Source organism: Elephas maximus, chromosome 5, assembly GCF_024166365.1.
Source record: "Elephas maximus indicus isolate mEleMax1 chromosome 5, mEleMax1 primary haplotype, whole genome shotgun sequence".
In the NCBI taxonomy this organism is placed as follows: Eukaryota; Metazoa; Chordata; class Mammalia; order Proboscidea; family Elephantidae; genus Elephas; species Elephas maximus.
Genome location: NC_064823.1, coordinates 73,381,727 through 73,397,814, shown reverse-complemented (window position 1 = coordinate 73,397,814; position 16,088 = coordinate 73,381,727). Strand labels below are relative to the sequence as shown.

Sequence of the window (16,088 nt, the reverse complement as noted above, 5' to 3'; positions counted from 1 at the left end):
TACTATTCAGTGTTATGGAGTTCCCATTTTTGCCGTGTTATCCATAATTTGTTATGATCCACACAGTCGAATGCCTTTACATAGTCAATAAAACACAGGTAAGTATCTTTCTGGTATTCTCTGCTTTCAGCCAACATCCATCTAACATCAGCAGTAATATCCCTCATTCCATCTCCTCTTCTGAATTTCTGGTAGTTCCCTGTCAGTGTACTGCAGCAACAGTTTTTGAATAATCTTCAGCAAAATTACTTGCATGTGATATTAAAGATATTGTTCAATAACTGCCGCATTCTGTTGGATGACTTTTCTTTGGAATGGGCACGTATATGGATCTCTTCTAGTCAGTTACCAGGATAGCTGTCTTCCAAATTTCTTGGCAGATGAGTTTCCAGCATTGCATCAGTTTGTTGAAACATCTCAATTGGTATTTCATCAATTCCTGGAGGCTTGTTTTTTGCCAATGCCTTCAGTGCAGCTTGGACTTCTTCCTTCAGTACCATCAGTTCTTGATCATATGCTACCACCCAAAATGACTGAATGTCCATAAATTTGTCTTGTTACAGTGATTTTGTGTATCCCTTCCTTCTTCTTTTGAGGCTCCTACATTGTTCAATATTTTGCCCATAGAATCTTTCAATGCTGTAACTTGAGGCTTGAAGTTTTTCTTCAGTTCTTTCAGCTTGAGAAATGCTCAGTGTGTTTTTCCCTTTTGGTTTTCTAACTTCAGGTCTTTGCACATTTCATTATAATACTCTCTTCTCATGCTGCCCTTTGAAATCTTCTGTTCAGCTCTTTTACTTCATTTCTTCCATTTTAGTTACTCTACATTCAAGAGCAACTTTCAGAGTCTCTGCTGACATCCACTTTGATCTTTTCTTTCTTTTAAATGACCGTTTGCTTTCTTCGGTAATGGTGTCCTTGATGTCATCCCATAACTCATCTGGTCTTCAGTCATAAGTGTTCAACATGTCCAATCTATTTTTGAGATGGACTCTAAATTCAGATAGGGTATACTCAAGGTCGTTCTTTGGTTCTAGTGGACTTGTTTTAATTTTCTTCAGCTTCAACTTGAACTTGCATAGGAGCAACTGATGACTGTTCCACACTCGGCCCCAGGCTTTGTTCTAACCGATGATATTAAGCTTCCTCATCGTCTCTTTCCACAGATGTAGTCAGTTTGATTCCTGTGTATTCCATCAGGTAAGGTCCATGTGTACAGTCACGTTTGTTGTTGAAGAAAGGTATTTCCAATTAGTAGGTCGTTGGTCTTGCAAAATTCTATCATGCGAACTATGGCATTGTTTCTATCACCAAGGCCATACTTTCCAACTACCGATCTTTGTTTCCAACTTTCATATTCTAATCACCAGTAATTATGCATCTTAAATGCATGTTTCATTAATTTCAGACAGCAAAAGTTGGTAAAAAATCTTCAATTTCTTCATTTTTGGCATCTGCAGTTGGTGCATAAATTTGAATAATGGTCGTATTAACTTGTTTTCCTTGTAGTTGTATGGATATTATCCTATCACCGACTAGTTGTACTTAAGGATAGATCTTGAATTGTTCTTTTTGACAATGAATGTGATGCTGTTCCTCTTCAATGTGTCATTCCCGGCATTGGAGATCATATGACTGTCTGATTCAAAATCATCAATATCAGTCCATTTCAGATCACTAATGCCTAGGATCTATCTTCAAGCATTCCATTGCATTTTTGACAACTTCTAATTTCCTAGATTCATACTTCATACATTCCACATTCCGATTATTAATGGATGTTTGCAGCTGTTTCTTATATCTTTGAATAGTGCCACATCAGTAAACGAAGGCCCCAAAAGCTTGACTCCATCCATGTCACTAAGGTTGACTCTAATTTGAGAAGTCATATTTTGAGTGCTCTCCAACCTGAGAGGCTCATCTTCCACGTCTATATCAGACAATGTTCCACTGCTATTAATAAGTTTTTCATTGGCCAATTTTTTTAGAAGTAGACCACCAGATCCTTCCTCCCACTCTGTCATAGTATGGAAGCTCCGCTGAAAACTTTCCACCGTGGGTGACCCTGCTGGTGTTTGAAATACCAGTGGCATAGCTTCCAGCATCACAGCAACACACAAGCAACCAGAGTAGGACAAACTGACGGATGAGTGGTGGTCCATAAAGATTACATCCTTGGAAACCCTATTGGGCAGTTCTATGCTGTCCTATAGGGTCACTATGAGTCAGAATTGACCTGATGGTAATGGGTTAGTCTGTGGGTAATGGAGGGCTGTGATGTTCCAGTGGTAGAATTCTTACCTCCCACACAGGAGATCTGGGTTTGCTAACAAAAGGTTGGGGGTTTGGGTTTACCTAGAAGCACCTTAGAAGAAAGGCCTACTAATCTATTTCTGAAAAATCAGTCTACTGTGACACACATGGGGTTGTTAGGAGTCAGAATCAACTTGACTGCAACTGGTTTTTTAGTCATGTTGTTGTTAGCTGCCATCAAGTTGATTTCGACTCATGGCGACCCCATGTGTGCAGAGTAGAACAGCTCCCCAGGATTGTCAAGTCTGTGACCTTTCAGGAGCATATCGCCAGGCCTGTCTTCTGAAGCACCTGAGTGAGTTTCAGCCACCAACTTTTGGCTCTTAGTTAAGTGCTTAACCATTTGTGTCACCTAGGGACTTTAAGTTTAGTGTATTCTAGGTTTTTCCATTTCTTGGCTCATGAAAAATTTCTTAGATTACTAGAAATTGGGTATGCTTTGAATGACAAAGATTTTCTTATAACAGAGATTTCTCTCTTCTAGCACTTTCTAACCAGTATACTGCCTTTTCTATTTCTATTAACTTATGTATTTGTTAACCAGTTCAATCAAATGCTTATTTCATGTATGTCTGAATTTCATATGTCTGGCATGTACTGACTGACTGTTCAATGCCACGTACATTAAAGGGTGACTTTGTCCTCTGACCCAGCTTTACACCTTCTCTCTTTTTGTAGCCTTGGTTTGATAGCTTACAAAAGAAAAAGTTTTGTCTACAGGTTAATTTTTATATATTCACAACAACTTTTGTACGGTATGTCCTATGAACACAAACCAACTACTTAATCTGGTGCTCATATAGAAGAAAGTCATCTATTCCAATACTGGATGAAAATTCCAATACTAGCTTGTTGGACTAGGAGATATTATTTAAGACACTTTCAAAAGTAATCTTGATTATATGCAATTTACACTCATACTGCTGTTAGAACTGACAAGATATTACTCCACTGTACTTCTTTACTTCTTGAGAAGATTATTGTACCTTTGAAATCAGTGAACTAAGGAAGAATTCATTACACAGAACAGCCAGTAGACAGAATCTTTAATATGACACATTTTGTATGGGAGAGGGCACTGAGCTGCAGGCATATACATATGCTCCCTACCAGGGACACATGTGCAGCCCCTTGTGGAGTTACTTTACCAGATGCAAGGCTAGACCTTCTGCTAAAACTTAAAATACAGTCCCCCTCTGAGAATGAAATTTGAAAGAATGAAATGAAAATATAAAAGATGAGAAGAGTCAACTGCAGGGACTAAGTAAACCCAAAAGATTGTCAGTAAAGACTTTCAGACACAACAAGAAACCAACTATGGTAACCTAGAGTTAATCCCAGACATGACTAGATTGCTGTATTTAAGCTTTTAAAATAAAAACAATGATCTGTCTGGTACTTGTTCTGAAGTAAGATAGGGATGATTTACATGGCATCTGCCAAAGCGGAATTTCCTGAGAAGATGCCCTGACCCATAAATAAAAATGACCAGCTGAGTGGGATGGTAACACAGTGAAAATAGACACAATCACCTCACAGTGGCCAATAATCACATCCAGCAATACTTCATAGTCCTTCTTTTCAACTTTCATGCTCACAAAGTAATCTGCTTAATATTAAGTTGATTTCTCACTGAGCAGGTGTTTCTCAACAGGGAACTATTAACCACAAGGACTTTGAGCAAGATAACCCTTAACTTACTGGACTGCTCCCTGGAATGCAAGCTATTTTATATCCACATTTATTTTCGAAATGCTAGTGGAGGCGGGTGGTTAGTACTGCCCCTCAGTTGAGAACCACTGCTGCAGTTTTCAATCCATTTTGATGGTTATTATTATTAATGAAAATCAATAAATATATACTCTAATAACTATACTTCCAGGTATAATGACCAAGAAGTTATGAGCTGGTAAATCAGCTAATAAGACCTGAACTGTACTGACAAGACCAAGGCACTGCTCCTCTGAAGTCCTGCTTGAGAGGCCAGAAGGTCTTTCCAACCCAGGGCCTTCAGGCTGCTGTGCATATTTTCAAACTGCAAGGCAATTTCCCAGTATTCGTTAGTTTTCAAGTAAATTTATACACGTACAAGTGACGAAGAGCTCAGCCCTAACTAAAAGGTCGGCAGTTCCAATCCACCAGCCACTCCTTGGAAACCCTATGGGGCAGTTCTACTCTGTCCTATAGGGGTGCTATGAATTGGAATCGACTCAACAGCAACAGGTTTGATTTGGTTTTGCTGACGTTATTTTCAAAAGATGGTCAGGTTATTCTACCCAACCAGCACCTCACCTCATAGCATTCACAGTAGTTTTTAAGACATCCTGATCGTTTGCAATTACATCCTTTGCTGTGACGTCGATCTGACTCCCCCTCCTTTCCTTTGCCTATTTTAGGCTTAAAGGCTTCGGGATTTCTGTCAAGGCATGCCTATCAAAACAGATCAAATACCAGTGGGCATTAAATTTAAGCACTGCAAAGGGAACTAATTTTTTTCTTACTAAAACAATTAAGCACTTCAAAAGACAGGTAAAATTAGAAAAATTTATCGGTTAAATCAAATAAAAAATAATCACCTTTATTGCTTTTTGCCTTTCATTTTCATGTTCCAAATTGTTATAACAATTAGTACAATTACAATTGTTGCAAAATTCACCGTTTGCAAAGCAATCACAGTATCTGGAATATAAAAATCAGCATAAAGTAAAAAGTCAACGTCAGTACAATCAAACCCTGAAACTGACTTAATAGCGTTATATTATGGTAAAACATTCTAGAAATAAACTCAGAGCCACCTACTGAGACACATTCTCAACCATGTACGAAGGCTCAAAATTGAAGTCACTAGCTCCTAGAATTTTGGCCTACAAACTTGTTCAACTAGTAACAGGTATCAACACAAGAGCTAATATGATTTTACCTGTCCACAAATTAAGTTACTTCAAAATCATTAAAAAAGAAAAACACTGTCTATATTATATTCTATTAGTAAAATCTGCTCACTTGAACTACAATAGTGCTTCTTTAGATGCTAAATCCCCTTTTCATTTAACTGTCTCGTCAAATCTCTTAGTTTAATACTAAAAGACAAATTAATCATCTGACTATTTTTAAAACTATTCAGCACATCACCTCACTTAGGAGACCGCATACAAGGGTCGTAAGATAAAACTTATTATTAAAGGCAGAGACTATGCCTGTCTCATGCTGCTGCATTCCTAACCCCTACTCCAGTGCCTTATGGACAGCAAAGACTCAAATTATTTCTTTCTGAATGAAAAAGTAGTTTTACACTGCCTATTGGTGTAGTGGTTAAGAGCTATGGCTGTTAACCAAAAGGTCAGCAGCTCAAATCCACCAGGTGCTCCTTGGAAACCTTATGGGGCAGTTCTGCTCCGTCCTATAGGGTCACTATGAGTCAGAATCGACTCGATGGCAATGGGTTTGGTCTTTTTTGGTGTACGTATTCAAATATTTACTTGTATATTTATTTAAATTACTTAGACTTATGAAATTATCTGTTAATTTTTTTTAGTTAACTCCATTTGTTTTTACAATCATTTCCAGTTATATTAAATAAGCAAACAGTAGCAAAAACACTTACAATTTCAAACACAGCGATTTTGTACAATTACAGGGCTTTCTGGGCCGACTGGCAGACTCTGACGGGATTATGCTATACAGACACACACATAAAAGATATACATTTTAATCAATTAAAAGTAGCCATTTAAAATAGAAAAGTCTCCAATTTGTAAGTTCCTCCTAAAATAAAGCTTTAACAAACATATCTATCTCTAGAAAAAGTTTGCTATGTTGTTCCATTTACATTAAGTTCAAACGCAAACTGTAACATGAAAAGAGAGGAAGGGAGCGAAGATATGGAATAATAATGATGATGAAGTTATCAATAGCTACTAAATAACAGTCCACAAATAATCTTCATTTTGAGAAAACAAAATTGAAATTTCCTCAAAGCTCCTGGAATCCAAATGTAAAAGACAGTAAGGAGAGAGGAGTGTGTGGGGGAGGAATTCGGGGAGTGGGGCTAAGCTAATTCCACATAAACTGACTAAACACTGATATTGTAAAAGCAGCAGTTAACAGACTTAAAACAACAACAACAAAAACAAAGACCTAATATAGTAACTTAAAAACATATTTAGGACTCTTAAGAGAAAGAGACAGAATAATAAAACAAACATGGCAAAATTGGTGAATAGCGTGTAAAGGCTATTTGGGAGTTCTGACTGTTCCTGTAACTTTTTTGTAAGTCTGAAGTATTTCAAAATAGAATATACTTTAGAGGCATGCTCATATAGCTTTGAGGGGGAAAAAAAAAATAGGATGTATTTTGAAATATATATTTTATGTTGCAATTAAGCTGATATAACAACTTAATTTACATGTTTTCAAAATACTCACCCATTGAATGGAAGCCTTGCCTGGGTCTGGATACCAGATGTTCCAGTAAAGTTAGAGTTGCTTGCTATAGACACATATGAAGATTGCTGTAGCTGCATGTAAAGAAAGGCAATTAGACCATACTCGCAAAAAATGGACAATACTCTCAGATATAACAATCGGTAAGAAATATAAATTCTCCTACTAAAATAGGGAAAACACAACGGAGAATTTCATAGAAACATACTACCTCACAGAGCTCTTTTAAAGACCCAAATAAATAGTAGAGGTGAAAAAAATGTGAACGTTATAAAGTACTACATTATTCAAATATAAGAAACCATTTTATAGAATTACAGGAAATTTTAGATGCATGCCCTGAGATTACTCTAATAGCTTTCATTAGCTGGACAAATTCAAGAGGCCTACTTACAGATAGAACAGGTACTATACTGATCATTCATCACATTACAAATCATAGAAAATGAGAAGTTACATGTGCAATAATTAAGTTTCTATCTTATGCTAATTTTTAAGAGACGTCAATGTTAAAAATACTAAACTTTACTTTTTTATCAGTAGCCCAAAAGTATATTTCACTGAAGTACATAAATGGGTTTGTTTCCCTCTCTTATAATCTGAGATGATCAATACAACTGCTTAGAACATGGTCTAACATGCTTGATCCTAACATGACAAAGAAAGCAGCACTCCCCAACCCAAGCCAGCCTGTTGGGTAATAAGTGGCACTGACTCTAAAGATGGCCAGATGAGAGTCTCTGGACAGACTGGTAAAGCTATTTCACCTGGAAATGCATCACAGAGTTTGTTTTCCAAGAGCAAATCAGTGGCAGCATGTTCACGTGTGAGGGAGAGGTCTATTACAGCCACAGTCTCTTCTAAATTGACGTGAACTCTGCTGATTTTAACTTCAACCTATTCTCTCTTAAGCCTGCATAATCTTGCCCTCTCACCAAGCTACCCTGAGCTTCAAATTGTCTGACTTATATATTTGACTTGTGCTATATATTTCTGAATGCTAAAGATACACAGAAGCTTTAGTTAACTTCTCAAGATCTTGGAAAGAGCTATTTTAATACTGAATTAGATGCTTTTTTTGAGTAGTTCCAGAATATGATAGTACTAGACTTCTCAGGATCCCTGGGTGGCACAAATGGTTACATTCGACTACTAACTGAAAGGATGGCTGTTAGAACCCACCCAGAAGCTCCTTGGAAGAAAGGCCTGGCAAGCTGCTTCCAAAAGGTCACAGCCTTGAAAAACCCTATGGAGAGCAATTCTACTCTGCAACACACAGGGTCTCCATGAGTCAGAATCAACTCAATGGCAACTGGTTTTTTTTTTTTTTTTTCTTTTTCTTTTTTTTAAGACTTCTTGGACCTAATTATCCTTTTTGAAATGTAATGACTTAATTTTTTGCACATACCTGAGTAACATATTGAGCTGGAAGCACTGCATAACCCACATTCCCTGTCCCCGGAGCTGGTGCCAGGACAGTGCCTGGTGGAAGGTTAGTGAGGTTTGGCTGGATTTGTGGCAGTGGTGTGGCAGGCATGATAAGCCGTTGCTGTGGCTGGCTAGTAGTTACTATTTGTGAAGTTGTATTGATTGGTTTTGGAACAACCTGAAAAAATGGGAAGTATATCAGAGATTACAAAAATAAAATTTACAACTGCTCCATTCAGTATAAATCTCTTGTACCTAAATCTGAACTTTGAGTTTTTCAGAGTAAATTGTCTGCTTGGGAGAGACTGAGGGAAAGAATTTATGTGATACTCACTTGTTTGACAGTCTGCGCTGGGACTATCGGAACTGACATTCGTACTGGGGTTGCATTAACAACCACTGGCTTTGCTTTAAAAAGAAAAAAAAATGCTTTATGAAATAATTCCAATTAAATTTCCATGAAGAGTTATAATCCTTATGAAACCATCAGACATGAAATACTTTATTGTCTGGTTAGCTAACAAGTAAATACAATATTTATAAAAGATAGTATCTGAAACAGAAATATGTTAGCTCTCCCAAGTTATCCTCGTGAAAGAGCTTCCAGAATTCTCATGTGTTTCCTATTTTGAGTGATATTCAATCAGGATAGGTACCTTTCAAAATTCCTTAACCTATATACCAAGGAACTTATATCTAAAGTAGTTATAGTCTATCTACTTTATGATGGTGTATTTGTAGGCTCAAGACATGCTATTGAAAGTACTTCAAACTGTATCCAGATGACTTACACATTCTCTATTAAATCTAGCCAAATGAAATGCTGTATAAATAAAAGGACTACCATTCATGAACTTGAGTATCAACATCATTCTATACCATTTCTAACTGCCGTGACTCTATTTAAACCAGAAAAAATATTTATTATTCTGGCATAATTCAGTATTTACAGAACCTACAAAAAGGCAACACAGCATAAAGGTTAAAAATATGGGCTCTGAAGCCATAAGACCCTGGGGGTTCAAATCCCAGTTCTGCCACTTTCTAATTACTTAAACTCTCTTTGCCTATCCCCCCATGTGCAGTATGGGGATGATAATAGTATCTCTTACAGGTAGATAGAGTATGTTAGTTTGTGAAAATCAATTAAAGCAGTGCCTAACAAGAAGTGTTCAACAAATGCTAGCTGACATTATTGTTGTTGTCACTGTTATATAAATGGCATTGCAGACATTGTTCCAATGAACTAAGGTTCAAGGCATCTGCCCTCAAGGACATTACAGTCTAGTAGGGTAGATGAGGCAAGTACCGGAATAAGAAAAATACTATTAAAGAAGATAAAGTGCTGTGGGAGTCCACAGGAGAGAGAACATACACCTGAGAGGCTCAGAGGATGGGAATCTGGAAAGAGTGCATGGAAGACAAGTGTCTGCGATAGGTCCTACCCAACAGCCAGGCTGAAGAGAAGGCACAGTGACTGCAGGGAGGCATTCTGGGCAGAGGCAGAAGCATGAAAAGCGGGGGCTTAATGCAGGGAAGCAGCAAGGCACAAGAAACGCTGATGAACAGGCTCGTTTGGCTAGAACCTAAGGTTAAAGTCGGCAAACACAGGCAAAAAGGCACACTGTAGTTGTTTTGTTGAGGACCTTGAAGGTTAGGGCAGAAATCTGTTATTTTCAACTCAGAAGACAATGAGAAGTTTCTGAAGGTTTTTAAGTACAGATATATTATTAGAACAGCACAAAAAGAAATGGCATCTGGCAGCAGTGTGTAAAACAGAGTGGCACTGCAAGAAACAAGACAAGTCAAAAGTGTATCATGTTAGTCTGGGCAAAAAATGAGAGTCTAATCTAGGGTGACAGCCAGGGGAATAAAAAGGAGGGCGCAGATGCAAGAGACACAGTGGAAGTGAAAGGAACCTGACTTATCAACCAAATGGATGGTAGGAATCATAGGTATAAGGGGAGAAAAAGTGTAAGTCATCACAAAGCTTTCAAGTGACTGGATAAACTACAGTCATTAGAACTAAAAATTCAAGGATGAGCTGATTTGAAGGGAAGATGAAAGCTGATGTAGAAAAATTTTATGAGGGAATTCAGGAGAGAGGTTGGCACTAGACCTATGTTTGGACCAAAAGAACTGTCCTTTTTTACACGGTCTGCAGTCATTTCCACAGCCTACGGGAGGGATTTAAGAAGACAGTAAGGACATCTCTTCAGATTTTATTTATGCAAAGGTAAGGCTGGAGCCTGGTCTGAAAGAGAGAGGTTGATATAATGCAATCTAGATTGCTCTGAATAATCAAAGAAAAATAACAGACTTTCTTGGATAGAAAGTCTGCTACAATATTATTTTTCACTTTTGGTGGGAATGGAGGCACTGATGGCATGAGGACAAAAAGTTGAGAGTCCTCGAAGAGGAGAATATTAGAGAGAGGTTACTCTGATCTAAAAGGGAGCAGACCCCTGAAGCAAGGTAACAAGCTGAAGGTGGGAGGGGGAAAGCAGGAGATGCCCAGAAAGAGTACAGGATTAGACAGTAGTGGTGGTTTGCACAACACTGTGGATATACTAAAAAGCACTGAATTGTGCACTTTGGAACAGTGAGTTTTATGGTATGTGAACTATATCTCAGTAAAGTTGTTATAAAAACAGAGTATATGGCCATGAGTTGTAGGAGAAGTGACATCTGACACCTGATATGAAATTGTTTCCAGTTCTGTTTTGATTATTCTGTTACCCTCAAGATTTAGTCAAGTTATAATTAACCACTGTTGGCTGGTCTCAGCAATACTTTAAGGAATTGAAGTGTGTGCCTGAATTCATGCTTGGGGCAGAGGACAGTGGACTCCCTGCTCCTTGGAGGGGAGATGATGGACACCCTTCCAAGAGCAACAATTTTGAAGTGAGAGCAATAACCAGAGGAATTTAAGAACTTCCTGGTGGTCCTGAGAAATAAAGGGGGAGGGGTATGACCTGCATTCAGTCACATCAAATAATGGACTCATGATTCTTATTTGGATAATAAGGAAAGGGTACTAGCCCTCCACTTTCTCTCTCTCTCACACACAGACACAGACACACACACAGACACAGACACAGACACAGACACACACACACGGCTAGAAAACTTGGGAACTCCCTAGGTTTATATAGGTTTGGCATCTCTGTGCTGAGGTTTAACTGAAGCCTGAGGGATGCAGAAAATATAAAATGAAGTGGTCAGAAAACAGATACTATAAAATACCTAAGGAAGGGGAAGGTGTCGTGGCGACGTTATACAACTAAGTAGAGGTCTGTATTTCTCCTCCTCCTCCCTCACCTTACAGAACATTTCCACATTACTACTGCAGTTTTCATTAAAAAAAATTTTTTTTTTTTTACCTACTACGGTTTTCATAGAAGCTGGCATAATCTTTTATTTTTTTGTCTCAAACAACTCTTAGAACAAGAATTCTGCACAAAGCCTTTGAAACAGCCTCCTCCCAAGCTTCAGAAATCATATCTGCAAGAGTTTGAGGCTTTTTAATTTCTTAAATTTATTCCCTCCCTCACCAAGATGGTAGGAGATCATATTCTGAAAAGGCTAACCAAGCACTCCTCTGAGCCCTTCTACTTATTGCCAGCTATCAAGCCAGCAATTAATATGGTAGAGCCTTTGAACATTGGTTGTTTGTTTTGGGAGGGGGTATACAAGATGAGCTCAATTCCCTTTGGCATTTAAGTAAATCCATCATAGAAAATCAGGCTCTTAGACATATCAGTACATTTGATTAAGTGGAGCAAATATTTAGTATATCTCCGATAAAAATTTTAAAATTAACTCATTATTTCTGTGAAATATATACACCCAGATCTTTCATGAGACAGGAGCGAAAGACCAAAAGAAAAATACAGGCTGATAATAAAGGAAATCACATCTGTGGTACATGTATGTGTGCGAGAGGAGGATACAGAGAGAGGGTGATGAGGAAGGTAGAGAAATCATGGGGAGAACACAGAAGAAAAGCTGAAGGTGAAAAGCAAAAAAGAGGCAAGAGAGCAAAAGGTGCAGCAATGGATTGCCGGGAGGCAAAGAGAATCAGACAGGTAGAGAGAGGCAGACAGACATAAACTTGGAAAAGAAAGCACCAAGAAATACATACAGTATAATTATGAAATGCCCAGGGCATTCTTCTACTCTTCCTGGACCTTCTTGTCTTTTCTACTTATACCAAAGATTTAATTCTTGCTAATGAGACAATCAGTGTTAACATCATACTAGAACCAGAGACTCAGTGTACTATATAAACAGAAACACGTATGTATAAAATATAACCAACTGTATCTAATTGACTGCCTTATAATCACCATGACACCTAATACAAAGGACTTGTAGCACCTCTCTTAGTACCCAGACAAGTTTAAGTACTAAGGAGAATATAAAACTTGATTCCCTTAGTCAGCAGTAAGCAAGCTTCATTTCTCCTCTCAGTAAGAACACTACGATAAAAGAGTCTCTTCTAAAACCCATTTAAACAGGAATTGGAAACCATAATTACTTGATATGTCTAATTTTAACAGAATATATATAGGGTCCCTATGAGTCGGAATCGACTCAATGGCACTGGGTATATGCTAGCATACTGATTCTCCCATGTCTCCTCCATTTTCTCCTTTCAGTAATTTAAAAAAAAAGAGGAGGGGTATTTTTTTTCTTTCCACAGTTGCCCTCAGGTGAATTAGCTATCAGCAATATAAAAAAAAAAAAAAAATTTTTTTTTTTTTTAATAGCCCCAAACCTCTGAACTCTTAATAAAAACAAAAGAGTAACCAACTAGCCTTTAAGTCTTTTATTTACTTCTGGTAAACAATAAACCATTCACATGCCATCAACTGCTTTTTGACATCGCTGGAAGAGACAGCAGTCTTCCAAGGGAAAAATTATGGTCTAACCTGCAAACTACCAGATTCTGATAGTATCCTGATCTTTTCACATCATTTAATTTTTTAAAAAGTAGACAAATACGGGGAAAGGTTATGTGTGTGTGTTTGTATACTAGGTAGGGGGAAGGGTTAAACAAACAGAAAAGGGCAGGACTATAAACAGGAACATCCTCTAAGAAAAATACAACAGAGCAAAAGTATAGGGCATTTTAATCAACTTCTGTTAGCAGTTACAGATTAAAAATAAGTAAAGATTGAATGTGATACAAAGTTCTTGTTTATTATTTACACCTTACCTAATTAACATTTCAACTGACCATAACCCTATCAAGGGCTTCATGGTTTTAGAAAATAAGACAAATAATCTGGTTTCATCTAAATCTATACCATCTAAGATCACTAGCATAAATGGTAGGTTTGAAACCAACAATAAAATGGCTAGCCACAAACTGATGGGGAATTATGATTACCGGGTATTACAGCACACTCTGTACCAGCTTCCAACAAAATGAAATACCACACTTACATACAACTGTGACTCTATTTCACTGCCTTCTGCAACAGCTGCTGATTCAAACTCTCAACTGAAATACCACACTTAATCAGGATTTCAGCAAGAAAAGGACCAAAATTCTTTAATAATGTTAAAAACATTAAATACTGTTGGGGGGAAAAAAAAAAGGTTACTAACCTTGCTGAAGAGGCTGAGTGTTTGTACTGGGGTTCTGACTAACCGGCGGGGTTGAGCTACTGGCTGTCGTGGCCGTGACAAGGCGGACATAATGAAACTTGCTGCCGGGCACCTGAATCTGCTGGACGTTGGGAGCAGTTGCCAGAGGAATAATGGTCTTAAACTGTGATGTGCTCACACCTCCAACAGTGATGGTCTGCACAGCTGATTTCACTGCCTATTAAACAATACAACACTGCTATCAGTAATCTGGGATTTAACTTTTCTACTCTTTTTTACTTATGATAATTGCTCAAGTAAGAAGTATGTTCCTCTATTTCATCAAAAGCTGCTGAAAGGAACAACCTGTTCAAAGAGAAATGAAAAGAGTAGTAATGGACACAGGAGTGAAGTTAAAATTAATAAGTTCTACCTTCCATCTCCAACTCGATGGCAGTGGGTTTGTTTTTTTTGGTTTGTTTGTTTACCTTCCATCTCTAGCAGTTAACGTCCTTGATATTCCAGGTCATATGACTTGCTATGAAGAAATTATTACTTAATTTACAAGAACTTACATAAGTTTTGTTATCATCAGTTAAAATTGATTTCAAAAAAGGATTATTTTAAATCTCCCACTGTTAAGCTCCATATTCAACACAGAGAAGATACAGGTATTTGGTTTTATTGTCACCCACCATATTAACTGACAAGTTTTGTATTCACATGTCCTAGAAGAGATAGTGCCCACAAAAAAAGCCCATCTTATTAAGCCTAGTCAATTCTGAACAGCTTATAATATTCCCCAGGTATACATGTATCTACTAATATACAGACGGGGGCCAAATTCAGCCCAAAATTACCTTGATTTTAGTCATCTAGGGAACTAACTACATTTGGGTAAATCAGATCTGAGTCAAAACTTTCATTTTAATCATTTTTAATCCTTTCCCTCAGTCAGAAAGCAATTTGACTTTCCAGAGACATAAATGAAACATGAAAGGCAGTCTTTGAGATGTCTCCAAATTTGATATTTAGCCAATGTACAACAGAATGACATACAAAACAAAGGTTCAGAAAGCTTCTCTGACTAGTTCTATAGTATTATTTTATTAAAGAATTAAGTTCCTATCTATTCCTCAAAATACCTTCATCCTAACAGGCAGTTAACATATGATCAAGAAAATCTGTATTCACTATGTGGATAATAATTTCTAAAAGAAAAATTCTGAAGAATATGAACATTTTTATAAAAACTCAAGAAAAAAATAGAGGAATACCACACTAAGTTTGGAAACTCTACAGGCAATAGCCAAAGGAGATTACTTTAATATAAAATAATTCACATATTATCATTAGGTCCCATTGCGACTGAGTTGATTGAACTCAAAGTGATCCTATAGGACAGACTAGAACTGCCCCATAGAGCTTCCAAGGCTGTAATCTTTATGGAAGCAGGCTGCCCCATCTTTCTCCCATGGAGCAGCTGGTGGGTTCAAACTACTGATCTTTCTGTGAGCAGCCGAGCACTTTAACCATTGCACCACCAAAAGCACCAAAAAGCAGATTCAAAATAAAGGTAAAAAATAACAACAGCCACAGCAGTCAGTAAGTTAGATGAAAATAGGAAAATTGAGAAAAGGGATAAAATGTGTACATATAGAACCTACTGAAAACCAAGCAATCTATGAAACAGTATGTATAATGGTGTATGAGACATAGTCCTTGATATATATCGGCTGAAAATGAGGAAAAAAATACTACCTTAAGAAATAAGGTGTCTCAAAATGCATATTAGTTTATTAGTGATTACCAGGGGCTGCAGAAGGGGGATATGGGGAGTTGTTACTTCAAGGGTACTGAGTTTCTGTTTAGGGGGATGGAAAACATTAGAAAATGGTTAGTGGTGATAATGAATGTAATTAACGTCGCTGAACTGTACACTTAAAAATGGTTTAAATAGCAAATATCTTGTTATATATATCTTACCAAGAACCAAAAAAAAAAAAACCTGACTTGATTCTGACTCATAGGGACCCTACAGGACAGAGTAGAGCTGCCCCATAAGGTTTCCAAGGAGCAGCTGGTGGATTCAAACTGCTGACCTTTTGGTCAGCAGCCGAGCTCTTAACCACTGAGCCACCAGGGATCCATATATCTTACCACAATTAAAAAAAAAAAAAAAAGGAAACAAGGTATCTCAAACAATAATTCCATTTACTGAGTACTGAATATGTGTAGAGGACAATGCTAAAAACTCTATACAGGATTATCTGATTTAAGTCTAACAATCACATTATGAGGCAGGTATA

General features: G+C 37.5%; 1 protein-coding gene across 5 annotated transcripts in view; it reads right to left on the bottom strand.

Moving 5' to 3' along the window:
* LIN54 (lin-54 DREAM MuvB core complex component) overlaps positions 1 to 16,088 on the bottom strand; it is an 88,216-nt gene that overhangs the window by 7,415 nt on the left and 64,713 nt on the right. For all 5 annotated transcript variants that reach the window (XM_049885863.1, XM_049885866.1, XM_049885862.1 and 2 more), the window contains exons 5-11: positions 13,801 to 14,017; positions 8,519 to 8,592; positions 8,165 to 8,362; positions 6,739 to 6,830; positions 5,918 to 5,989; positions 4,890 to 4,992; positions 4,606 to 4,743 (exon numbers count right to left, since the gene is read on the bottom strand). In XM_049885863.1, coding sequence (XP_049741820.1) covers positions 4,606 to 4,743; positions 4,890 to 4,992; positions 5,918 to 5,989; positions 6,739 to 6,830; positions 8,165 to 8,362; positions 8,519 to 8,592; positions 13,801 to 14,017 — 894 coding nt within the window. The remainder of the gene's footprint in view (positions 1 to 4,605; positions 4,744 to 4,889; positions 4,993 to 5,917; positions 5,990 to 6,738; positions 6,831 to 8,164; positions 8,363 to 8,518; positions 8,593 to 13,800; positions 14,018 to 16,088) is intronic.